The 27,336-nt window shown below is 42.2% G+C and overlaps 1 protein-coding gene across 3 annotated transcripts; it reads left to right on the top strand.

The window, feature by feature from the left end:
* Positions 1–287: 287 nt before the first annotated feature.
* On the top strand, positions 288–27,327 carry LOC116961333 (heterochromatin-associated protein MENT-like). 3 transcript variants are annotated; one of them, XM_042806710.1, is made up of 8 exons: positions 288–334; positions 1,645–1,821; positions 2,757–2,840; positions 19,885–20,022; positions 21,973–22,090; positions 22,650–22,792; positions 25,334–25,501; positions 26,363–27,327. In XM_042806710.1, exons 2-8 carry the CDS (start codon positions 1,654–1,656, stop codon positions 26,762–26,764), a joined length of 1,221 nt encoding a protein of 406 aa, XP_042662644.1. In that variant the 5' UTR covers positions 288–334; positions 1,645–1,653; the 3' UTR covers positions 26,765–27,327. The 3 variants fall into 3 exon arrangements, with proteins under 3 accessions (XP_042662644.1, XP_032847914.1, XP_032847818.2); XM_032992023.2 differs by lacking the exons at positions 19,885–20,022; positions 21,973–22,090; positions 22,650–22,792; positions 25,334–25,501; positions 26,363–27,327 and adding exons at positions 3,231–3,368; positions 3,624–3,741; positions 4,330–4,472; positions 5,594–5,761; positions 6,824–8,318; XM_032991927.2 differs by lacking the exons at positions 288–334; positions 1,645–1,821; positions 2,757–2,840 and adding exons at positions 17,001–17,177; positions 18,272–18,355.
* The last annotated feature ends 9 nt before the right edge of the window (positions 27,328–27,336 follow it).

Here is a 27,336-nt window from a genome sequence, read left to right as displayed (position 1 = left end):
ACATCAGAAGACCATTGGAATATGTGAACTGTTCTTCTATCCTGTCAGTAAACTATTATGGTGTAACAATAGAGCTGAGATTTTAGTTTCATTGTTCTTTTGAAATGTCTAAAACTGCAAAGTGACAAGGTCAAGAAAGAGAACAAAATTACCTAAGATCTTTTGGGGATGTGGTAGAAAGTAGCTTTGGGTAGGCGGAAACAACCTGGACATAGTGGAGAAGGAAAGGGAGGTGCAAGCAGTACTATATTTCTACATTTATTCATTGCTTAACACACAAACGCAGAACCTGACCAAGGACAAGACATAAGTCTTCTCTCTCACGGGATCAGAGGTAAATATTTAAATCAATTTATGTAACTTTTCTGATGCTTTTAAAAAGCTATCATCTGCAGCTTGCATGACTGTATAGGTAAATGATAATATACCAGTGCTATAGTGCATTATTCTTGCCTCATGTTTTTCTAGATGTCAACCCTTAGAGAAAATAATTCTGTAAGACTAAGGAAAACTGCTAATTTGGGTCAGAACTGATCACAAGGAGGAAAGTTTTCTGAGGGCAGTAACTCTCTTATTACTTAAAATGTTCAGTTAGATAAAGGATTCCCATACTTCAGGTGATTAAAAGGCCATTTCCATTCTGCAGAGGCACAGCACTGCACATTATCAGGCCAGGGACTGAGAGGAGTATTCATTAGCAGAAAACAGAGAAACCCCCATCCTGATGCTCTCTCTGTTGTGTTCTCCAAGAAAATCACTCTGAGGTACAGATTTGGTACTGTCAGCTCCCTGACTGCCAGAAACAAGTGGCTTGGCAAACAAACACTTGATAAGTACCTGTAGATTTCAGAGATTGCCCCACAATTTCTGTTGCTCCATTCCATAGATATAAATCTTAATAACAATAACAACATTTCTGGTCTCCTGACTGGAAAACAACATGAGGCAGGTACTACTGGGCAGATATCTTAAAGCCTGAAATACTCATAACCTCAAGGAATATGCTCATTTCTGGGGCAAATAAAATTGCTGAGACATATAGAAGGGGTGGTAGGTACACATCATGAATAAAACTCCATCACTCTAAAAGCAAATCACAGCTTTGCTATTCATGATACTACTCAGAATTGGTGGCTGGCCAGGAAAAGCACACGAGTCTAAGAATTATGCCTACATTCTTTCTCATTATCAGCTCTCAATTCTATACAGTTCCAAAATGAAGTAGTGGGAAACCCAGGTGTGTTGTGAACCTATGTACTAAAACTGCATTTAAATTCCCTTGAGAACACGACTTTGATAAACCACTAGTTAAGGACAAAAAGGAAGAAAAAAATGCAGCTTGCAAATCTGCACATTTTTAAAAACCAAAGGCAGAAAGAAACACAAATTAAACCGCAGATGTATAAAAGAGGACCTATGTGCAATTACAGGATAGTATGATCTGGATAACAACAAACTTTAAAGAAATTGCTGCTTCTAACAGGTGGCAAACAGTATCTATGTGGAAGATAAAATAGACAGCTAGGCTATTAGTTTTAGTTGGGGGCTGATGCATTGTGTTGCACGTGTAAGATTTCTCACTAATATGCCCTGTGTACATAATTTTAAACATTCAAACAGTACAAATCTGTCGCCTCTTTCCAGGTTGTAGCAATGGAACAGGTGTCAGCATCAGTTGGCAAATTTACAGTCGATCTTTTCAACAAGCTGAATGAGACCAACAAGGGCAAAAACATTTTCTTTTCCCCTTGGAGCATATCATCTGCTCTGGCTCTGGTGTACCTGGGTACAAAAGGCAATACAGCAGCAGAGATGGCAGAGGTAAGTTGCTCTGTGATGCATACACCCCACAGAATACCTAGCTTCTGTATTGGTTGCAAAATTTAGTGTTAGACAGAAAACTTGCCACCACAATGACAGGAAACCAAGGCAAACCAGAGAGTATAACAAGTAAACAGTAAATTTTATTCATTCCATAGCAGGTCCCCCACTTTTCCACTAAGAGAAAGTGTCCTGTGGTTACCACACACTGAGCAGAGGTCCTCTGACCCTGACTTCTAAACTATTCTACACCTTCTAATTTACCTTGTGATTCTATGATTCTGCCACAGATGGGATATTTCCTTTGAAAAGCAAACAGCTGATGCCAGTAGCTCCTGACTAATCAGCAGGAGCCTTGCAAATCCCAGCACCCTCCCTCTCTCCCCTGGCCAGGATGCATCCTTCTATCTTGATTTATGCTTTCCTAAACAACTGCCTGACAATCCAGCCAGAAAATAGGAAAAGCTTTAGTATCTTCACATCCCCCAGTGCAATCCTTCCTAATGCCACAGGGGCACACTGCTGGCTCAAGGGGAGCTCTGGTGCTCAGCACTGCCCAGCGCTCTCCTGTGTCACTGCACTCCCATTCAGTTGCCTTTGTACCATTATCGGGAGAGCCATTTGGGTTTGTACAAACACATTGTTATTGCTGAGAGCAACTGCTGTGGAAGGGAGTTCAGCCTTGCAGCGTGCAGACAGGAGCACTGCGTTGATGCTCTGGGAGGGGAACAGTGCTACTCTGTTACTCTGTGGGATTTACGAATACTACAGCTTCAGTATCCCTTTGATTAGTCACCTAAGCAGCAGTCTTTGATTAGTCACCTAAGTGAGTTATCATAAAGAGCAAAACAAGACAACCATTTGATCCCCATTTGGCTTTAAGTCACACCAGTTCCTTCATGCCTATTTCTTACCTTTGGAAACTCTGCTTGCAGGTTCTTCATTTCACTCAAGCAGCAGGAGCTGAAGGCTCTTCTGTGGCCAGACCTTCTCGGGGAAGACCAAAGAGAAGAAAAATGGTATGTATTAGGAGTGAAATACCAAGATAAAGATTCTCCAGAAAAAAAATGTCCAGATACAGCTTCAGGAGTCCAGTATTTCTTGTCTGCACCACTCTTTAATGTACAAACCCCAATATACTTCACAACAGGTTCAAGTTCAGTTTCTTTCACTCACTCAGACTCTGAGAAGCATGGAAGGACCAACTAGGCTAGTCTGGAAGGTTTGCTATGTGGAAAATGAGTTATTCTAGTCATAAACAGAGCCCTGCAAATTGCAGTGATGGTAAACTTAGGAAAAATAAAAAGTAAGAGAGAGGAACACAAATCTCTCTCCCACATACATCACTTACCATGTTCTGAAAACTATGCAAAAATGCAATTGCTGAATGCGTTTTTTCTCTTTACAAGGATCCTGAGCACAATCAAACCGAATATATTCATTCTGGCTTCAAAAAGCTCCTGACTGCCATCAACAAACCCAGAAACAGCTACTCACTGAAAAGTGCCAACCGCATTTACATGGAAAAAACCTTCTCATTACTGCCTGTAAGTTAAATCTCAGAAAGGAGTAAGAAAAGATGCAAAAAAAATATTTATCATTTTAATTACTTGCCATTAATAGAACAGGTTTGAAGCTAACCCTAAATACTGCAAACAAGACCTCTGGATTCCAGTGATAAACTTAACTGGAAAATACCAGTCAGTCTGCTCACAGTATTCATGGATGCACTGCCCTTTGTCTACAGTGTAAAGTGAGTATAGTATAGAACTTATTTCTTTTTTTTTGTTGTTATTTTTCAGGAATACATACAGCTCAGTAAGGAATACTACAAAGCAGAGCCACACAAGGTTAACTTTAAGACAGCACCGGAACAATCTAGAAAGGAAATCAACATTTGGGTTGAAAAACAAACTGAGGGTAAGCTGAGCTCAACCCCAACATCTTCCCTCTCCTATTCAGTCAATCTTCCATTTCCTTTAGGCAGGTGCCCTTGCTTCCCCATGTGCTACAGCAGCAGCCAGGTCATGCCTTCTGACCTGGACAGTGAGCAGAGATGTAGTGGGAGGACAGAGAAAGAGCAGCACACTTAAGCAGCTTCAAATATCTGATCCAGACCTCAGCGAGCTCCGTGGGGAAAGTCCCATCATCTCCGCTGTGCTCTGCATCAGCTGGTGCTCGAGCACAACTGCTGCCCTGGCACTGCACTCATGCAGCACAGGCAGAGCAGAGGGGAGAAACCCCTCTGCCTACCAGTGTGCTTGCCATGAAGCTGTGACAGTTCTGGGGGAAGGAGTCAATCCCTGTCAGCTAGTCAGGAGAACCAGGCAGCTAACCGTTTTGGAAACTGTAAACAAACTAATTGATTATGTCAGGGGACTATTTTAGGGACTAGGGCATTGAGGCATGGATTTTTTCACTAAGGAGTTGAACTGAGAAAAAAAAAAATCAAAACATGTCCTCACTGTGTTGCACTGGAATGAAACCTGACTCTTCTGATTTCAAAAGGCAAAATCAAGAATTTGCTGAGTTCACAAGATGTGTTAAACTCCACCAAGCTGGTCCTGGTAAATGCCATTTACTTCAAGGCAGAATGGGAAGAGAAATTTCAGGCAGAAGCTACAGATCTGCAACCGTTCCGGCTGAGTAAGGTAAGCTGCTCCAATATCCTTCTTACTGTAAACAGCCTGGTGACAACAGGTACTGCTGAAATCTTTCCATTTCATAAGTCTTTTAGGTAGTCCTGTGGTAACTAGACTCACTGTGAAAAGCTGGTTACAGCTAAATGTGTCAGTGCTCAGCTCATGGTAACATTAAGATGCTGCTCAGGTAAATGTTAATGAGCTCCAGACAACAGCTACCGTTTCCAAAAGTGCTAGAGTTAGTTAAGGCCTTTTTGTAATCAGTGCTGAAAGGCCTAGATTGTAAAAACATGATTTCCAGAGTCCAAGCTTCATGGACAGAAACTACATGCCTTGTCATGGATGAGTACAGTACCCGGGCCTCTGTGCTACACAGCCTAGCTAAGTGCAAGCATACCTGCTCAAATACAGCTGCAACAGGGTACCCTGAATGGGTGCATGGTAGGGAGAGACTAGAGGAAATGTTAATGGCATGTATCCGGAGGAGATGTCAATGAATTCATTTCAAAAGACAAGAGCTCTGTGCAATTTCCACCAGCTGTAGCTTCTGCCTTCTGATCAACTGCTTCTCTGAGTGAAGGGATGTGGATGTTAAGAGAGGCTACATATTCCTGCAAAGGTGACTGCTAGCCAGGAACTCCCGTCATCATGAGACCCTTTGCTCAGACATTAGTATTATCTTCTGTTAAGAGCTGTGACATGAAAAGCAGTCAGCTAGTTACTTTTTATTGCCAGAGAGAGAAGACCACAGAAAAACTGCACAGCACTCATCCTCTTAAAACCATGGCGGTTTCTCTGCTGTAGTGTTGTAAGGCCATATCCCATACCTGCTTCATCCCCTAATCCTTGCAGACATTTCTAACTCTCTTCGCCTCTCCCCTGTGGGCTGCTGTGCATGTTTTGGGGAGAAGAGAAAAATCAGTTAGTTCAGCCCCCAACAAAATGCTCTATGCCAAACACCAAGATGATCAATATTGTCCAGCCAATAAAAGCTTTGGAAAAGGAATGACAAATCAGTGTTGTAAAAGCTGCTTACAAAAGTTTCCCCTCCCTCAACTGCACCGAGTCATCATCATCCTTCTTTTCAAGGATTGTTTTCTTACTTATAAATAAATACTTTATTTATTTAGAACAAGACCAAGCCTGTGAAGATGATGTACATGAGACATACATTTCCAGTTCTCATCATGGAAACAATGAATTTCAAAATGATTGAGTTGCCGTATGTGAAACATGAACTCAGTATGTTCATCCTCCTTCCCAATGACATCAAAGACAGCACTACGGGTCTTGAACAGGTAAAAAAGTATGCTACATCCATTTTGTGTCATCACCCACTCACTAAAAAAAAAAAAGGATAGTCTGGCAACCATATGTCCCCCTTTGAGGACATGCTGTTTGATCTCCTCCACTAGCTGAATTAATTTCCTTTATTAGTTATCTAATCCCAAGAAAGTTCCTCCACACTGAGTGCCCTTAGTTCATTAAGAATTGAAAACAGTCAACACTGCATAATCAGATGCTTAGCTCTCCAACAGCCCCATGACTGACACCCAATCCTACGTGATCTGTAGGGGTTGAATCTCCCTTCACTGCAGATTTGGGAGGGACAGTACTGCACAAGCTGCCACAGCCTCATCCTGAGATAACAGACACACCTTCTCCACAACCTGGAATTTTGTTCAACATCTTGTTCTCATTCTGTCTGCCCCCACCCCCCATTTGTTTGCTGTCTGAAAAACTAGAATTTTGGTGATATTGCATTTGCTACAATAATGAGATCTGCCACTGTAGTTACTACAGTTACAAGATTGTTAAATTCTTGGCATCTATCATGTCAAGAATGCCATTCATTGCTCTCCTCCATTTGATCTGAGCTGAACGCTGGTGACATAGTGGCCACCACATAGAGTGGCAGTGAAAGACTTCACTGGAAGCAGTTTGTTTTAAAACTGCCAAGGAAACGTGCAATATTAACACCTGTTTCTACGAGACTGGACCAAACCACCTTCTGCACAGCAGCCAACCTCCCAGCAATTTCCTTCAGATCAAGACTGAACTAAAAGAGAGGAAAGAACTACCTCAGGGGACGGCAGCTGCAAGTGTTGAGTGCCCTGTCTCTTTTGCAATTAATCTTGCAGGGGTGATGCTCAAAACTTTGCAGCATTACGTCTCAAATGCTTGTTGCACGCTGCCTCTGATGATCAGTAAAGCCAGTTTATATTTCATGCTTTCAGCTAAACGTTAAATTTGCCATTTAAAAACTGTCTAATTCATTGAATTGCCATAAAATTGACTGATAGTCAATGAATTGTTTTCTCCTTGAAAATATCAAATTCCTTCTCTTTCTTAAATGATAGCTGGAAAGAGAACTGACGTATGAGAAGCTGTCCGAATGGACTGATTCCAAGAAGATGACAAAAACTCTTGTGGATCTGTACCTACCTAAGTTCACAATGGAGGAGACATATGACCTCAGTAATAAGCTGAGCAGCATGGGGATGCGCACTGCCTTCACCAGCAATGCTGATTTCAGAGGAATGTCTGAAAAGGGTGATGTGCTGATCTCCAAAGTTTTGCACAAGTCTTTTGTTGCAGTTGATGAGAAAGGCACTGAGGCAGCTGCTGCTACTGTAATTACAGGAATAACAAGTGGACCTCCTGGCCATGCTCTGAAATTTAAGGCTGACCACCCCTTCCACTTCTTCATCAGACACAATCAATCCAAGAGCATTCTCTTTTTTGGCAGATTCTGCTCTCCCCCTGAATGAGCTTATTATTTGCTCCCAGACAGCACCGAAGGTTCACTGTTCAATGGAAAAATGTGACCTGCAGTGTAAAATGGTCAACCTTAAGCCATGTAGCCACATGTACTGAAAGTGTACATCCTTTTTCTTCCCCACCCCCGCCCCCCCAAGTAAGGCAGCACCCAGAGACCACCCTGTGCCTCAAAAACCACCCTTCTATTGCTCCTTTCCATTGTCCTAATGAGGGAGCCCTCCACATAAAACAGAGAGCAGAATTTTGCTCCCTTGTCTCAAATCTGCTCTTCTGGCTTTGTTGTTTGAGAGTAAGGTGGAGCTATAAAAGGTCTCTGCAAACAGGCCATCATCTAGCCCCATGCCAAATGCTGACTTCAAGGGAAATGCAGTTCATCCTCCTGAATCTCCTAGAGAGGAAAAAAAAAATCCCTGAAATAAAAAAAGAACTTGTAGAAATCCATATGTTCTCTTCTTCTCACTGGGAAACCTGCCTTGGCATTACAATGCAGTTTCCTTATGTTCATTTCAAATTTAAAGACTGTTGGAAATTAACAAAATCTAATACAAACCCAGAATAATCTTAAAATGCCCCTCACCTTCCCCTTTCTTACCATGTATATAAAGACACATTACATTCAATCTCTCCTGCCCTTGCAGCTTCATAAAGAAATGAGGGAGCGAGGGAAAATGGTTCAGCCCTTAACATTTAATCACCGACTTCTAATCACCTTTCATTTTTTCCTCATTTTTCTAAACTTTGTAGGTTAAGGTTGCTGAGAGTTCCAAGTAGCAAAAATGCAAAGAAAAGTATAAGCACCATGCTTCTTGCTACCTCTTATTGATATGTAATCTAAAACCTCAAGAATTCAAACCAGCTTCCTCATTTAATATACCAGTTTCCTGGCTAATATCTGCAGTTTCCTTGCTACCTGTATCATTGATCTATGCATGATTTATGTAATGATTTATAATGAATTATGTAACTTATGAGTGCATCGCAGCAAAGATAGTCATAGTATTGACAGAAACACCAGTGATTTTGACTGATGCTTCATAAATTTACTGTGATTTGCATTTAATCCAATAAATGACCTTGGAGTTGTGTTTGTGTTATTCAAGATAACCTTTTACCTGGTTCTCTTCGAGCCTCGTGTAAGGTGCATGGCTGGAGCGTGTTTCCATTCTTGCCATTCCTAATCAACCATCACATCATCCCGACTGACACCGCTGACACACTTAGCGTCTTATTGCCACTAAGCTTCAAACAGCTCCAAAACCACTGTTATTCAGCATGTTATGCTAGGCGGTTATTAAACATTCCAAACCAAATTAAACTCTGTAAGGAACAAGTTTTTGCTGAGTCAAGGCATCTGAACTTTTCTTTTTAAGCATTCAGTTTTCCATTTTTGACCACTGCTTATTGCACTATCACCCCCCCAATCCCCCTCCTTCCTAGGACCTACTCAGGAGGCTTTTTTTCCTGTCACAGCACACTAGAAATAAAAAGTCTGACTGGAGTCTGTAGCCCAGAAAAGCAGCTTCCAAACGTCCCTTTTGCCCATGTACAATAGTGAACAAGCAATGCTGCACTGGCAGCATCAGTTCTCTTCAATGGCTTGGGAGGGCAGCACTTGTGCTCTCCTGTGGCCATGAGGAAGAGCATCAAGTTTTGTAGCCATCATGGTACTCAGTGACAGCATGTCAGAGAGCATGAACTAAGGCAGGAAGACTTGAATGCAGGAGGGAGGTACTGTAAAAACATTTACTCTCAGCAAAATTCCACCTATAATTACAACTCACTCCACCTCCACAAAAGGTATTCTATTTGGAAATACATCTCCACCCAACAAAGTACACCTGCATCTTCTTCCCTGTACAAAGTACTCCTAAAATCAGTGCCCTCCCTTGCCTGTAACCCTCAGCTCAGGGTTCCGCTGTCTGTCACCCAGGACCTACGCTGGTGCAGCCCAGTTGTGTGCTACTAGTTCAGCTTTACTAAGAAGTTTGTTGTTTAGGTGTGGGAAAGTACACAAGTGAAAGCCATACAAAATAATAAAGTAAAAACAGAAACAGAAGTTATTATCAGGATGGAACAGTCAGCATAGCAAGGCTTGAGGAGGAGAAACACTTGCATGAGGAGGTATAAAATCTCAATAAAAAAAAAAAAAAAAGAAACATTGGAAGACAACAACTAGCAACATCCAGGCTGAGCCTCCTCTAGGGAGCAACAAAGACCAGCCCACCTCCACTTGAGTGATGCCTGGCCAGCAAAGACTCATTAGGTTGGTAAGCATGTTAATTCCTAGCCTTGTAGCCTGTTAATCCTATCTCTCTGATGTGTGTATTCAACAATAAGTCATTACTGGGAACTCCTAAATTATATACACCCAGTTTGAAGAGTCACTTCATGTAAAAACAAAAATTGCCCAAAGAGGTGGGAAGAATTCCATGCCAAATCAAATGAAAGGTCTTCCCATGCTGATTTTTGTTCATCCCCTCACTCATACCACACTGCAGGGCTCTGCAAAGCAATACTGCTGAGGCTCTCTCAGGAACTACAGCATGGTGTCCACCAGCTGCAAAGGGTCAAACAGGCTGGTTTTGGTACGAAGCTATGCCCAGTCCCAGCTCTGCTCGGGAGATGATGCCAAAAAGCACACCTTCCAGTGTAAGACATACTTGGGATGCAGGTGAAAAGGGTGAAAGAGAAGGAAAGGAAGACAACCAGGGGGGAACACTCTTTAGAGCTCAGCTACTGCAACCAACACTGGAAGTGCTTCTCTGTACTATTTTCATGGTAACCAGTGTCTGGCTCACCCTTACAGAATCACAGAATTGTTCAGGCTACAAGTGTCCACTTGAGATCACCTGGTCCAACCCCCTGCACAAGCAGGGTCAGCTACTGCACGTTGCACAGGACTGTGTTCAGCTGGGTTTTGAATATCTGCCTCCACCAATGGAGACCACACAATCTCTCCAGGTAATCCGCGCCAGTGTTTGACCATCCTCACAGCAAAAGAGTGTTTTGTTGTGTTCGGATTGAATTTATTGTTTTTAATTTGTGTCCATTGCCTCTTGTCCTCTCACTGGGCACTACTGATAAGAGTCTGGTTCCTTCTTCTTCATTACATTCTGTAAGGTATTTATGCACATAGATAATATCCCCCTGAGCTTTCTTTTCTCCACCCTGTAAGTCCCAACTCTCTCAGCCTCTCCTCATATGAAAGATGTCCCACTCCCTTCATCAACTTTGTGACCCTGTTCAGGGGGCCACAGTTGAGGGCTACACTGAAGAGCCCAGAACTGGACACAGCACTCCAGCCATGGTCTCATCAGGGCTGAGCAGAGGGACCTCACTCAGCCTGCTGGCAACACTCATCCTCATGCAGCCCACGATGCTGTTGGTCATCTTTGCTGTGAGGGTGCACTGCTGGCTCATGGTTAGCTTGTTGTCCACCAGGACCCCAAGGTCCTTCTCTTTAGAGTTGCTTTCCAGCCAGTTAGTCCCCAGTGTGTACTGATGCCTAGGGTTATTCCTTCCCAGATACAGAACTCTGCATTTCCCGTTGTTGAACTTCACAAGATTCCTCTCCTTCCAATTCTCCACTGGGTCCAGGTCCTTCTGAATGGCAGCACAACCCTCTGGTGTATCAGCCATTCCTGCCAGTTTTCTATCGTTTGCAAACTAGTTGAGGGTGCACTCTGATGCAGCATCCTGGCAATTAATGAAGATGCTAAACAGTACTGGCCCCAGTATTGACCTCTGGGGTACACCACTAGTGACTTGACTCCAACTGGACTTTGGGCCAGCTCTGTGCATCCCAGCTGCTCTCTCACACAAAGGGCAACTCCCCCTCTTTGCCTTCCTGGCCTGCCCTTCCCGAAAAGCCTGTAACCCTCTACTGCAGCACTCCAGACCTGTGACCTATCCCACCATATCTCTGTGACCCCAATGAGGTGATAGCCCTGTAACCCCACATGAACTTCTAATGGCTCTTCTCTGTTGCCCATGCTGCCTGCACTAGTGTAGTGGCACTTCAGAGAGGCACTCCAGTGTGCTGATTTCCCTGTACAGAGTTGAGAGGTTTTCCCTCAAGGCTCTTCTGCAGGCACGTCATTCTTTACATACCTATGCTTGAAGTGATTCCATTTTAGCTGTTTTGTTGATTGCTATGTCCCTCCTGTTCCCATCACCTGAGAACACTGGCATTCTACCATATTCACAACCTCCTTTTTTACTGAGGAATCACTCACTCCCCCGTCCATTTCTAGTTGAAAGCTCTGTTTAGCAGGTTGGCCAGCCTCTTGATGAAGATACTTTTTCCTGTTCAGTCAGGTGGATCCTTTATCTTTCAAGCAGCTGGTGAACCTCAAAGAGGTCCCATGGCCATAGAAACTGAATTCCTCCTGCCAACAACAGCAGTGCAATGAATTGTTAACCCACAGGTTCTATCAAATCCTCCTCAGGTCCATGCACCCCACCAGCAGGATTGAGGAGAGCCACCTTGGTCCCCATGCCCTTGACCACTTCCCCCAGAGCCCTGTAGTCACGCTTCATACTTCCTAGGTCACCCCTGGTAGTTTCATTTGTGACTACATGGAAGAGCAGCAGGGAGAGGGACAGATGAGCCTCAGTAGCCTCTCCACAACATCCCGAATGTGTGCCCCTACCAAGTAGCAAATCTACACGAATGACAAATTAGGTCAACAGATGTGGGTCCCAACCCCTGCAGTTAATTTCACTCCTCACAATTGTTAATGCTCTTTGAGATCTGGAAGGTACATCTGCCAGTGCTGGAAGTTAAGAAAAGTTGCAAGTCTTTTAGTTTCCATGGTTTCACAATTATTACCCCCTGTTAGGTTGGGATGCCACACTTGCATACAGCAAAGGAGGCAGTCCTGGGAATTTGAATTTCCAGTGCAATGTGATTGCTTGCTGTTGTTGTTCCAGAAGGCCTGGGGTCTCCTGGAGGTGACAGGCTGACTGGCAACAGGTTTGGATGGGGGAAGGGAGGAGAAGACAGATCTAGAGCAAAGCAGTTCCTATGTCATGTACAGGTCATAGTGTTCCAGTGCTCCTCTCAGCAACGACTCTCCCAAGCACTGTCCCTTCTCTCCTGTCTGTCACAAAGGTTGGCTTGATGCTTTCAAAAGACAGTTCCATTTTATTCTTCCATAATGGGGAAAATGTTATTTAATCACTTTTCTAAAATACTCTAAGGTAGCCAAGTAATAGGTGCTACATGACTGCATTTCCAGATGAAGCCTGGGTTTGTTTTGTATCATCAAAACTTGTAACTTCAGGTCCACAAACTCCTCCTTGAAAGGTCCCAGGACTTTGAAAACTATAGAAAGAAGCAGTTACAGGAAACTTCTGAAATAAGCCTCAATACAAACACGATGTGAGCATGGACTGCTTGTCATTTAGCGATTCCATGCCTGTCAAAACACAGTAGATTAACATGCTTTCAGTTTATCCTACAATGAAAGATGGGGCTTTTTTTCTACCAATGCAGATCTCAGCTTCATAAAATAATCCCTGGTACCTCTGTGGTAGATTGACCTCATGACAAGCAGAAATGGCAGACACAGCACACAATAACAAAGACAAGAAAGTTTGCAGTGCTGGTGTAGTATTAGTATTCAAGACAAGGACACATAAAACCCTCCTGCTTTAGAACTGAAATGCAATATTTTTAAATGTTTCATTTTGCCATCAGTAACAGGCACAAGAATATCCCTTCTAAAATCCTTTAGAGTTCTGTTGCAACATATGTGATACTTGGTCTCATTTTCCTCCCTGGAGGACACAGCTGAATGGGATTTCCTGCAGAGTGAAAATCTGCAATTGGATTTAGTCTGGCACTGATTCTAAGTTGTGCTGCTTTTTACCTGATGTCACTGAAAGAGAACTGATCTTCAGGAAATGGTCAAACAGTCCACTCAGAGTGGGCTATTTACAAAGTAAGGTATGGGAGTCTGACAATCAGGCAGAAACATACAACCCGGCATCCATGATGAGCAAGATGGGTATGAAAGATGGCTTCAAAAAAGGTCAAAATTTCTTCATCAGTTTGCTGGAAGAAAATGACTGGTTTTATCAAAAGACTTTTATGACCATTTGTCAGAGGTCAATCCATTTGAGGTCAACAGGTCAGGTGTTGTGAAGCTGGGAAACTCTGTTTCTACCATTCTGGTTGCAGCAATTCACTATTTCCTCTCACTATTTCCATCCGGCACAGCAAAACCAAGAGCACCTCTTCTTTGGCCAATTTTCTCCCCTTTGAAACTCCACTCTCTTACTAAACAGGAACTTGCAGCAGCTGGAATATACCACAGAGTGTCTACACAGTTTGGGTACCCTTTCTTCATTTTCCTGTATTTTTGGCTAACCTTTGTAGATTGTAGTACCACTAATTGTTAGTGGTTTTTAATTCTCCTGTTCATTTAGCTAAAAAATAGACAACAGCAGTTTCAGATACATAACAGAAGCATTTCTTACGCACATAACTAAACATAACGGTGTCCAATACATTTCTGAAGCAAGAAAATAAGATGGATATTTCAGGCACAAAAGCTGCAAGCACTTAAAAACAAAACGTGTGAAAAAAGCACATATATCTCTTGAATCTTGTATGGCATATATACCAGTCAGATTCAAAGTGAATATAAGCACAAAAATGTAATTCTAGTTCAAAATATGGACTTGTACTCTTCATACTGATGCTTTTTCTGTGTAAGTTGACTGCATGCTGGCAATTGGTTTACTCTGCATGTGTCACACTAGTGGGCACAGGCCTTTCCTAACTAACCATAAATGCAGCAGAAAATATATATAATGATCTCAAAGGAAACTTATCAATGCAGTTTAATCTAAGTCACACAAATAAGCACAGAGCGAACCAGCAGAACTGCTAATGACACTGGTTTAAAGTAAAACACTTGTGTACACATAACTGTTTTGTATTACACATTTGCTGATGTCCAATTTTACACATTCTGCTGTTTTGGCTCTCTAATACAACAAATTCAGTAAAATAAGTTATTACAAATAGAGCTTCCAAAATGTTCTGCAGCTTTGGTGGATGATGCAAACTCCCCCAATACATCACAGAGGAATAATAAGCGTGATACAGTGCAGGCCTGTATATAAAGCACCTTCACCTCCTCTGCTAGGAGCAGCAGCCTTAAAACAACATCCACCAGTTCAAGTGAGTCCAGTGTTCATTCTTATTTCACCACTTAATTTAGGTGACTGTGTAAAAATACCTTCTGAGCCTCCTTTGTGATCTGCTTACTGAAACAGAAGAGCAAAAATGTAAAATATCTCAAAATAAGTGTTGTATGTGACCGGAGGGCCACATGTATTCAAATCCTTCCCCTCTCAAATTTAACCACAGGATGAATGAGACCAACAACCTATTTCAGTATTCCTTTTTAGCCATATCTTTGATATTAGTTTCTATTAATTACTGCAGCTTGTGGAGTAAAAAGAAAAGGAAGCGGTAAAATTACATCAACATGTCCCTTGCCAGCAGAAGGTGGCTGAATTCTTTTCTGCAATTCCTGCATTTTTGCAGCCCAAATCCCAAGGTTGCGGAGGACACCTGTGGGAGAAAGGCATACTGGCCTTCACATTTCCCGATATACACCCTGTGGCCTTGAATTCAGGACATGCACTAACAGTGGCCTTGAACTGAGGAGGTCTCTCTCTCAGTTCTGAAAGCAGATGATATAGAGGAGAAGTAGGAATAAGTGAAGGAACGTGCACATTAATACAAGAAGAGGATGCAGAGAAGAAAAGGGAGGTGCAAACATTTCTACATTTCCAGAACTGTTCATTGCCTCACAGACCACCACGGATCCTGACTGAAGACAGATCTTAACTCTTCCCTCCCTCAGGATTTCAGGTAGTGTAAATATTTGTATCAAAATAACTAGCTTTACTTTGGAAGTCTTAAAAATGCATGTTAAATTCTCTGGAACTGAGCAGTTAAATGGTGGTGTGAGAGACACCCAGGGGAAGGGAGTGCTCATTTTTCAGTACAAAGTGTAGCCCTTAGGAAAACCCTGTGCCAAGGCACAGTGGTCAGAATGCAAGCCCAGGTTTGGCAAAGCCTACACAGCCTGGGAGGGCAGAAAGTTTCCTCCCAGGTAGAAAGGGTGCCTTAATCACCAGGCTACCAGTCAATTTAGGATCAGAGGACTGAGAACAGGCTGCAGGACAGAAGGCACTCCTACTGATCCTGGAACTGAACACACAAGACAGTGTGGCTCTGTAGCACAGTGTTTCTGATGCTCAGTATTGGTTCAGGCCTCTGTTTTATTAATATCAAATAACTGCTGGATCAGGCACCCAGACTTTTCCTTTCCCAGATGACCGAAGTGGCTACTAGACCAGTGAATCTCACAGAATCACACACACATTCTCTCTCTCAAGCCTGAGAAATGCTTGAGTGCTCCATGCAGATTCAGTTCAGGTACTCTGGGAACAGGAGATGGAGGTGTCAGTTTTAAATTCTTCAGGCAAAAATGTTCAGGTCAGCCCTGTTCCCTCGATATGCTCTGGGAGTATCAGCATCTCCAGGTACAGCAGTAAGAGATATCTGATTTGAAGGTTCTCAAAATGCTTAGGTATGAGCTAGGCTGCATGGCATACACCTCTGAAGCACTCCTGAGAATGCTCCAAAGCAGTTGTTGAGCCCTGGAAAGCTTTGAAATCAAAACTCAAGGATCCCAGAGGCTCTGGGCATCTCTAACATTGCATTGCATCTGGCTGTCAGGACTGTAGTTTTTGATTTAAGCAGGTAAATTATGGGTGAAGATAGATTTAAATGTCCAGTTGCTACTGTTGATCTAATGCTTAACCTTTCACCTGATGCCATCTTACACTGACTTTAGTGCATGTTTTAGTAATTCTTATACTGAAATTTCTGAATTTATGCTAATATTTGTCAACAGTATTAGATTGATCTAAAATATGCTAATAGGAAGCACAAGTTTGTTCTGGATTTATGTATGGAAAATCAGTTTAATCCTGGGGTCGTTTTTTCTGTTTGCTTTGGTTTTGTCCTGTAAAAACATACTTAGAAAAAGAATCAGAGCAAGGATGGAAAATCTGCAGGTCTTGATAAGCTAGTAGGAAACCAGGGAAAATTTATTGTTTAAAACAGGAACTATTTGGGGTTGTATGTAAGATACAAGAGTTTACTTTAAAAATAGTAATTAACAAATCCAGCTACAGCTTCCAAATGTGGGTTTACCTACACCAAGAACATATAAGGATCTACGGATCTCTAGTAGCCTTCAAGATACATATAGTGAATCACATAAATTCACCATGCGTTTTTCAGCAGAAAATAATAGCACAGGAAGTTTAAAGAAATGGAAAAAAGCTTAAAGCAGCACAGTGAGAAATTACTCTGCTTCACCCCCACAGAATTGAAGAATAATTCTGTGAAACATAAGCAAATGGGGTTTTGAAACAAGTTTGGTCTGTGAAAACATTTCTAGCTAAAATTGTGCTCATATGATTAAGAATAAATAAAAAAAAGCTGAGGACATTAAGGAGTAAGGGGGAAGGAAGAAACAATGCAGGTCTTCAAAAGAAACCTACTAGCTGACTGTACTTGGTCTCTGCAGCATTTTACCCACTGCAAGGACACACCTGCACTGTATTTGAGAGGCTGCAGGCAATCTCCCATTAGCAGCTTTGTATTTTTAAAAAGAAGTGAAGAAGCAATCATCACTTCTCTCTGACACTCGTTTATCTCAGGCTGTATCGATGGAGTCCCTCTCAGTGTCAACAAACAGCTTCACTCTGGACCTTTACAAAAAGCTGAATGAAACTTCCAAAGGCCAAAACATTTTCTTTTCTCCTTGGAGTATTTCAACTGCTCTGGCCATGGTCTACTTGGGTGCCAAAGGTGACACTGCCACCCAGATGGCTGAGGTAAGCTCTGAAATTAGCAGTGTATCACCTTACAGGTGGTTCCCATCACACCCAGACAAATTGCATTATTCTGCCTATGGGGAAGAGAAAGTAATGACATGGGAGAACAGTGATTTGCCATAATGTTGGTACACGAAATAACCCCACTCATGCTGCTAGCAGTCCTGCAGGTCACTGTTCTTCAACTTTATCTCCAAGATCTCCCTGCTCTGCATTACACCTATGTTTAGCTTACACTTACAGTTCCTAGAGCACTGTGAGTGGTCTGCCAGAGGGAAGTTACTGACATTGTAAGGTACTGCTGGAATTTCTTGGAACTCTACCTTCCATTTTAATAGCCCTTTGAACAGAATTAGTCACCTGATATAGTGCTCAAATAGTAATGAAGAGACAACTTTATTAACAAAATTAACATAGAGCTAAGATGGGCCAGAAAAAGAAAAGCCAGAGATAATAACCCTGCTTCTAGACCCCAGCTGGTCCTGGAAGCAGTATATCTGCTTTCTCATACTGCACATCAAAGTTAATAAGCCCTCCTGAACATGCGTTTGGCAGGGCAGGAGCAGTACAAATACCTTTACTTATGACACAGTCCATAAATAAGGTAATCCTCCCATGAATAACGGAAGCATACTAGTACTGAAAATGTGATTTAACTTATGCCCACTTCTGCAAAACTTTTCAATCTTTGTACTCTTTAAGGTTTATAAATCTTTACTTAAACATATTAAATGTGAATTTTACATTTGTGTCCTGGTAGTAAGACTCTGAAGTGTACTATGCTCTTTGTTGTATTTGGTCATGATCTGAAAATAAATTCCATGCAGCTAAGCATGAACTGACTATTCATCTAAATAAATTCATGTTTGAGCTACAATATTGAGCTATATTATTAAGCAGTAAATGTGACTAAAATCTATATAGTAATGATACAGTTATAGAGACTAAATCAGGAGTAATGTCCTCAATAACATTAACAGACTCTCATTGAGCACGACCGGTGAATTACTGTAGAAAACTAACACGTTTACATAACCCTTGGGCATATTTATCTTCAAAAAACAAGCCATTTTTATGAACATTTATCATCACAGGTTCTTCATTTTAACCAGATCACAGGAGAAGATTCATCTGACACAACAATGCCTTCTCTGGGGAGACCAAAGAAAAGAAAGATGGTATTTATTACAACAAAAGACTCAGAAAAAAAGTCTCTGAGAAAGGGATAGTTCATCACAACTACTGCTTTAGTCTTCTAACATTTGCTTGTCTTCAGTCTGTATTTACTGTCTCACTTCAGTAAGAACTACGTATAGAAAGAGAAAAAGCGAACAAGCAGGTAACATTACCATAAAACTCACGAACTCAGGCCTTCAAAAGCAGAACTGAGACACTAACAGCATTTTTATTGGCCCTAATACTGTGTTACTCGTTTTTAGCTGGCCTATGGCAATATCAATAAATCAATTGTCCTAATGTGCTTAGAATTCTTTGTAGTGAACAACAACTACTGCATTCCCACCCGACTCCAGCCCTACCCAATAAACTCCCTTCCACCTTTTACATGTAAGGACAGGACGCATCAGGCAAACAAAATACCCCTTTAAGCTAAAGCATGACTCAGCCCTGTTCATCAGTTCCCCAGAGACTTGCCACCAGGAGGAACTGCCCGATCTTTTTCATCAAATGAACTACTCCCTTAAGCACTGAAAGGCTTGTAAACTCAAATAAGCTATGTTTGTTTAGCATAGAAACTGAAGGAAAGTTCACAGAAACTATATTAGACAAAATGGAAATAAAAGGATGTAGAAGGTTATATCATTCACTCCCTAGATGGCAGGGGATGAATCAGTACATTGACATTCAATTTAGCAACTCACTGACTTTCTGAGTTGTAGCAAAGTCTGCCTAATCTGGTCGTTCAGACATTTCCATCCATTACTTCTTCAGTCTGTTCCCAAGCCCTTGCAAAACCCAACATCTCCTATTCTGTGTCCTCCAGCTACCAAATCGTTTCCCATGTGTCCTTCCTAGAAGCTGAATGTCTCAGCATGAGTGAGAAAAGAGCAGAGCAAGGAATGCCACCTGATCAACCTCAGGATAAGTCACCATGAGTCAGTGGCACAGACTCCCAGTGTCTCACATGCAGTGCATGGTATATGCCATGGAGGAGGAGACTGCACCCAAGCAGCTGACACGTAGCAGCTTATTCCTCCATTAGCAAAGCAAGAGCTGGCAAGCAAGCTCCTGCTCCCTAAAACCATTAACACTGACCAGGACAAGCTCCCTACAAAATTCAAACAGCAACAGCAAAATTCATGTTGCGAAGTGCACACTCTGCCATTACTGTCTGTCAGAACAGTGCACCTCCTTAAAAGCTGCAAGGGTGCCTACATGGGTCCTTGTGATGCTGAAAATTAGGCCTGGCCATGACTGAAATGAGGAGATTCAACTTCCTGGGTGCACCATCAGCTGATGTCCCCAAAGGCCTACACAGCACTGCAGAAACAGATCACTGCCCTACAGACAGAAAACAATTTGTCCAGTTATGCACAGTGCTGCAAACATGCAACATACTCTAAAAAAGAGCTCCATCCCCTGAAACTTCATTTTAATTAAAACAACCTGTGAATTTTAAATGACCACAGCAGGTGCGACACTTCAGACAGAAAAAAACGTTCCATATTAACTGGTGTCTCTTTCCGAGGATCCTGAGCACAAGCAAGCTGAAATAATCCACTATGGCTTCAAAGAGCTCCTGTCTGCCATCAACAAACCCAGCAGCACCTACTTGCTGAAGAGTGCCAACCGACTGTATGAGGAAAAGACCTACCCATTACTGCCCGTGAGTTGCACATTTTTACTTTAGGATATTTTGACATTAAGAGGGATTGTCAACAGAGATGATAAAAGTTTTCCAAATGATAGCACTGCAGTTTCAGTGAGAACATGAGGACAGCCATACGGGTCTAGCCTTCCACAGACAACGCTTGTCTCCAACAGTGGTCAACAGCTCAGGAAGCGTATGGGAACAAGGCGTGCTGTGCAGTGATGCCTCTCCAGAGCCTGCTCTGGTCACCCATCAGCCTGCAGCTCAGGGACTTCCCGAACCAGTGGGCATGTCTACTTAAAGGACCTTGAGGAGCCATTCTTTCAGGAATTTGCAGACTTGCCTTTTGAATCTACCACAGCCCTCAGCACCAGGAGTTCCACAGCTGAACTAACCACTGTAGTCAGCGCCTGTTTTTTGAGCCTGCTACATGTTGGCATCGTTATCGGTTGTTTTTTCCTCTAAAGCATGCTTCTCCATATCTCTGGTCATCCCTGTCCCCTGTCTTTGTATTGTCCATACTCTAGCACTTCTGAGACTGAGGAGGCCAGAGCTGCACAGAGAACTCAGACAGTGGGTACACCATAGCTTTATACAGTGGCATCCTAATATTATTTCTTTTGTTCCCTACTCCTTTCTTTGTAACTCTTAAAATTGTATTTGCCTTTTTGGCCGCAATTGGGCAGATTGTATTTCATGCAGCTGTCCATTATAGCTTCAATACTCCATTCCTGAACAGTAATAATCACTCTGTAGTGTATCCTTCACTGGATCACTTATAAATATTTTAATATATATTTAAAAGTAAATATTTAGACCTGTATTTTATAGAATATTTTAGCACAGATCCCAGCACATATCCCTGTGGTAGTCCAGTAGCAATAACCCTTTCCCTGTGAATGCTATTTCCTCCTATCCTTGGTTTCCAGTCTTTTAAACAAACAAGACCTTTTTGTGTAGTTCCACAGGTGCTCAGCCTTTGGTGAGAAGCCTTACGAAATGCCTTTTGGTAATCCAAATAGACTGTAATGGCACAATTCGCATGCTTCCTGGCACCTTCAGAAAACTCCAACAGATCTCTGATTTAGGATTTCCTATTACAAAATGCTGTTGACACTCCTCCAATACGTCATGTGTATCCATACACGCACCAGACTTATTCATTCGCCCCGTACAGACTCATGAGTTCATAATTACCTGTGTCTTTGAAATCTTTTTAAAAACTGATGTGGTATTAATCATCTTACAATTTCTTGGAAGGTGGGTTTAAATAACATTACTGTTCTTTGATCTTGGAGTTTGTTTTGTTCTCCTGAGTAATTATTAATTTGTCCTTCTAAATGTTTATTGATCATTTTCTCCACAACCTCATGTACCTATGCATTACAGAGAATCTAGAGAATTTTCTGCTGAGAATCCCCATGAACCATTTCACAGCAGACAGGATTGCAAATGCTAATTCTGACTTTCTGCCATGGTTTTATTCTACCAGAACATTTCCTTTATACCTGGTCCTCTATTGTCCTCAAACTCTTGGCAGGTTCCTTGCCTGTGAAGCAGACTAAAAGCCTTTTTTCAATTTTATATGAGACTATTCTTCCCTCTTGTACTGAACTCTACATCACAAAGCACAGAAAAAGTATTTAAAATCATATAAAATATCATTTTAAGAAAAAAATTTAAGAATGTTTGTTTCATGGTATATTTGAAATTTACAAATTTTCACTTTGGATTTCAAACACAAAAATCTGAAGTATCAGTTTTCTTGAGACTGAAGTTTGATCAGTCCTTACTTAATATTTAGCATCGACTGCATCAGACCTTACTTTAAGGGTTATCTCATTTCAAACATATTTCCTTCAATTATGTATTAGCAGATTGTATAACCTGTTGAAGTGATTATTTCTAGCATTCTGTAACTCAAATTTAACCAAATAGTATACATTTTCCAATTCTACCTTTCAGAAATTCTTACAGCTCATTACAAGCTATTACAATGCAAAGCCACAAGCCGTAAACTTTAAGACAGCTGCAGAAAAAGCCAGAACACTGATCAATTCATGGGTTGAAAAGGAAACTGAGAGTAAGTACCACTCTAATGGCTTTTTTCTTGTCTCACTTTCAAAGCATTTGCATTTCCACATTTATTGCTCTTGCAGCCAAGGATCCATAAAAGCTGGAAACTCAGGGGAGGTGACGAGCAAAGTGGAGTTCAAGCGCTTGAAGAATGCCTCTCTCCAAGCCTAACTTCTGTTCCTTACAAAGTCCTTCCTTTGATTCTTCTGAATTATTGCTGTTCAGAGGGAGTCACAGGGAGATACTGAGTGGCTCCACCCTGATTAGTGAGGATTTACTTTGGCATTCTTCAGCTGCTTGCAACCAACTTCACAGAACACCCAAACTATTCCACTTTACCCACTTTTCAGTTCCATTTACTACTGAAACTGCAATAAATTTATTTTTTTTAGAAAATAGGTATACTTCAAAAGCCATTTTTACCACATGCACACCACGAAAAATGTACAGTAAAAACACTCCCAAACACAAACATTTTTGCTACACAGGCACAGAGAAGGCACAATTAAAACTGGAGATTTACACAGTCACACTAGAATAACAGCCCTATTTGTCTGATTTTGAAGGGAAAATACAGCATCTGCTGCCTGCAGGATCTCTCAATTCTCGCACTGTGTTGGTCTTAGTAAATGCCATTTATTTCAAAGGAAACTGGGAAAAGAAATTTCTGGAGAAAAATACTTCTGAGATGCCCTTCAGACTGAGCAAGGTAAATTCCTTGTCTATATGCCTATTGTCATATGTAAATATGTCTATTACTGAAGAGCTAGAAACCTCTTAATATTTCACCTGCATTTCGTATGCCACTGCAACAGCTGGGCACATGGTATAAACTCAGTGAGAATGGCAATTGTGAAAATAAATCAGCATTATCTTATGTACACATATCCATGAGAATAGGATTTTCCCTTCAATTAATAGTTCTCCAGTATCAAAACACTTGAGAACACCTTGGTTGAGTAGCTTAAGGACAATGGAAAATTTCCCTAAGTACCAAGGTCCCCTTTTCAAAAGAGACTGATTTTCTTTTGAGAGCAGTACTTGCACACTACATCTCTTTTCTGCTTTTGAGACACATTCTATACTCTGAGTTCAAGGAAACTGAACCGGCTGTTCTTTCCTCACACACCCTGGGTGTTGTGCAAAACCTCAGAGGGAATTTTCATGGCAGTTTGTTATTTTAGCTGAGTGAGGATGATCAGTATACACTGAGGGCATGTTATTGAGCTAACAGTATTAAAACAATCATGTGCTGACAATTCACAGTAGCTGACTGCATGCATTTTTTTGGACTGTGTCAATGCAGAACTATTTGTCAATGGAAGCATGTATTTTGTTTGACATAGATTACAAGTGCAAACACCTTTTGTATGCCAGGCAATGTGAAGCAATTGCATTGATGATGTGACTCTGTATCCCAAACCTACTACACTACATGTGCGGTTTTAGGATCAGTCATGGTACATGGTTGTGGTGGGTTGACCTCAGCTGGCCAGTAGCTGCTCACCAAGCCTCTCTGTCACTCCCCCTTCTCAAGAGGATGGGGAGAAAAATAGGACAAAAAGCTCATGGCTCAAGATAAGGACAGGGAGATCATCTCCCAATTATCATCACCAGCAAAACAGACTTAGGAAAAATAATTTACTGCCAATTGATCAGAGTAGATTAATGAGAAATAAGACCAAATAGAAAATACCTTCCACTCACCCATCCCTTCTTCCCAATCTCAACTTCACTCCCAGCTCTTCTAACTATCCCCCAAAGCAGTGCAGGGGGACAGGGAATGGGTGTTGCTGTCAGTTCATCGCACTTTGTCTCTGCTGCTCCTTCCTTCTCATGCTCTTCCTCTGCGCTAGTGTGGGGTCCCACCCACAGGACTCAGTCCTTCAGGTCCAATGTGGATCCTTCCCACAGGCTGCAGTTCTTCACGAACTGCTCCAGGGTGGGTCCCTCCCACGAGGTGCAGTCCTTCAGGAACGGACTGCTCCAGTGTGGGTCACCCACAGGGTCACATGTCCTGCCACAAAATCCTGCTCCTGAGTGGGCTCCTCTCCATGGGGTCAGAGGTCCTGCCAGGAGCCTGCTCCAGCGTGGGCTCTCCGTGGGTTGAAGCTTCCTTCAGGGCACATCCACATACTCCAGCATGGGGTCCTCCACAGGCTGCAGGTGGGCATCTGCTCCACCATGGAACATCATGGGCTGCAGGGGACAGCCTGCTTCACTGTGGTCTTCATCACAGGCTGCAGGGGAATCTCTTCTCTGGTATCTGGAGCACCTCCTCTTCCTCCTTCCTCCTTGACCTTGGTGTCTACAGAGTTGTTTCTCTCACGTTTTCTCACTCCTCCTTCCCAGCTGCTGTTACATAGCAGTTTTTACCCCTTCTTAAATGTGTTATCACAGAGGTGCTACAAACCTCCCTGACTGGCTCAGCTTTGGCCAGCAGTGGGTCGATCTTGGAGGTGGCTGGAACTGCCTCTGCCTGACATGGAGGCAGCTTTTGATGTCTCCTCACAGAAGTCATCCCTGCAGCCGCCCAGCTACCAAAAACGTGACACGTATACCCAATACATTGGTGCACAGAGAGGGTTTAATTAACAGGATACCTGATAGAAAAGCCTGCAAACAAATAAACTTTTGTACTCAAATGTAACAATGTAAAGGAGAGAGTGGATATATTAGTAAAAGCTCTGTGAACACTATACAGCATAGGAGTTCAGAATACTGTTGGATAATCCAATTCCATTTGGTAATCCTGTTCTCTATGCTTTGGGGAAGAGGAAAAGCCAGCACAGGTCACAGAAAATATGGCTCAGAGGCAAGTGAGACAATCAGTATTGCCTGGAAGTATAAAATAGGCAAAAGAGTTGATGGCATCCAGTTGAAAAACATCTTTTCCCCCAGTCAAGGCCCTCACTCCAAAAATGAAACCTTTGGGAGAAAACTTGAAATACTTACAGTAGTTACTTGCTTAACAAAGCCAATTGTTTATTTTCAAATGATAAATACTATTACATGTGATTCAGTTAGTAGGTAGGTAGTGTATCTGTTTATGATCATTTTTTGTAAAGATCCCAATGACTTTGAAAAGGGGGTGTGTGTGGTACTGGTTGAAGGAAAGGGTACCAAGTATCCAAATGCAGCAGAGTCTTGTTTATAAATTTTTCCTTTCAGTTCAATGAAGCAAGTAAACTTTATCATCCATTTTAAGGAATGAAGTAACACTATATTTTATGTCTGAATTTTTTCACAGACCAAGACTAAACCCGTACAGATGATGTTTCTGAGAGATGCATTTTTGATATACCATGAAACAACCATGAAATTCAAAATCATTGAGCTGCCATATGTGGAGAATGAACTCAGCATGTTTGTTCTCCTACCAGATGACATCAGTGATAACACTACTGGTCTGGAGCTGGTAAAACTGACCTACTGTTGTATCACATACGCTATAAGACAGTAACAGAAAAAGATGAAAAAGTGAGGAAGAATGAGCTTCAAAATCACAGTAGAATAGGTTCTGATATCTAACACCGTGATTTATCAGCTTAGGATTCAGGGCATCTGATAACATTGCAAACATAGTATTTTACTTAGGGATACATCTAAAAACTATGCCCACACAACTGTCTTAGACTATTTTGTGTCCTCTTTTCTACTGACAGAATAGCACAAGGAAAGCAAGGACCCAATCTGAATCACTATGCCCTAGAGTTATCTTCTCCTGAGGGCTGTATTAATTCATTTTTATGTCATTTGCTGTCTGGATTTGCACCGGATATTTTGCGGTGAAGTTTCTCAGACTAAGTGCTGACTACCCTGACCCAGAATGTTATCAACAGCCACTCATGACCATGCCAGGATCAGTTTCAGAGTCTAAAGAGATCAGGGCAAACATCTTTTTATCTGAGATCTCATGCGTTCCACTTATTTACAACTGCTACGAGAAAAGTTATCCATATACATACATAGTAAGCACATAATAATATAATGATGAGTCACACATTGCAAAAATGCAATATTCTTTACACCAGAAAAAAACAAACATGTTCTGAGGCTTCAGGCCTATACCTCAACACCTTTAAGAAAATGAGGAGTGTAAGTCACTTGGCACTCTGCAGGATCATGCCCTACGATTATGGCGCATGTTCCAGCTGTACCCACTGCTTGTATCTGTGATTTTTTTAATGTGCTCTTAACAAGCATTAAGACACTGGTGTGTGCACGTCTTGTCTTTGTCCTTCACATTCCAACTGTTTTGTTCCTCAACTCATTGCAGGTGGAAAGAGAGTTAACCTATGAAAAACTGGCTGAATGGACCAAATCAGCCAATATGATGAAAGCTGAAGTGGATCTGTACCTACCCAAGTTGAAGCTGGAGGAGAATTACGACCTTAAATCCACTTTGAGCAGCATGGGGATACGAAATGCTTTTGATCCAGTTCAGGCCGATTTCACAGGGATGTCAGTGAAGAAGGATCTCTTAATCTCAAAAGTTATTCACAAAGCTTTTTTGGAGGTCAATGAAGAAGGTACTGAGGCAGCAGCTGCCACAGCTGTCCTGGTGCTGAGATCAAAAGCACCAACAATGACTTTTAAAGCTGACCACCCCTTTCTCTTCTTCATTAGACACAACAAATCACAAACCATCCTCTTCTTTGGCAGACTCTGCTCACCCTAGCCAGTCACTCCTTGCCCTGCAGAGCAGGAGGTGCTCGCTTGCCAGCAAAGGCAAACGGAAAAACCTGAAACACCTTCTGCAACAGGGGAAATGGGACCTGAACCCCTTTTCCATCAGACCATGCACCCCAGGGCCTGAGGCACAGCCCCTCCTGTGCCCCTCTCCTACGCTGAAGGGACAACCAGGGGAGTGCACGGTGCCTTAAAATCCTGGTTGTCATTCTGTCCAGTCCACAATGGGTAGCTCTGTCCTAACCACTATTAGCTATGGCATTTCTATCCCTTCCCCTCACAGCAGCGTGTACAAATGTATGCGAACACAGCCCCTCTCCTCACCCTCATGACTAGAGCCTCTGATCCAGATGTAATTTTAGCACTTACTCCCAGCCTGCAGCACTTAGACTCAGCTCCCATTTAAGCCCTTGATCCAGTCCTTGCATTACAGCTGGAGGCAGACCCTCCCTACCCAAGGCCCCTAGCCATCCCCTTGCCATCCTTCCACATCCCAGCTATAAATCTTCATCAGCTCCTATTTAACCTCAAATTAGCTTCACATGTGACTCCACAGATTTC

The sequence above is a fragment of the Tyto alba genome, unplaced genomic scaffold (assembly GCF_018691265.1).
Source record: "Tyto alba isolate M040663 unplaced genomic scaffold, T.alba_DEE_v4.0 Super-Scaffold_48, whole genome shotgun sequence".
Lineage (NCBI taxonomy): Eukaryota > Metazoa > Chordata > Aves > Strigiformes > Tytonidae > Tyto > Tyto alba.
This window is presented reverse-complemented; position numbering and strand designations above follow the sequence as displayed.

Coding starts and splice junctions, on each gene's coding strand:
- LOC116961333 (XM_032992023.2), top strand. CDS start 1,654: ATGGAACAGGTGTCAGCATCAGTTGGCAAATTTACAGTCGATCTTTTC. Junction 1,822..2,756: donor CAGCAGCAGAGATGGCAGAG/GTAAGTTGCTCT, acceptor CTCTGCTTGCAG/GTTCTTCATTTCACTCAAGC. Junction 4,473..5,593: donor AACCGTTCCGGCTGAGTAAG/GTAAGCTGCTCC, acceptor TTATTTATTTAG/AACAAGACCAAGCCTGTGAA.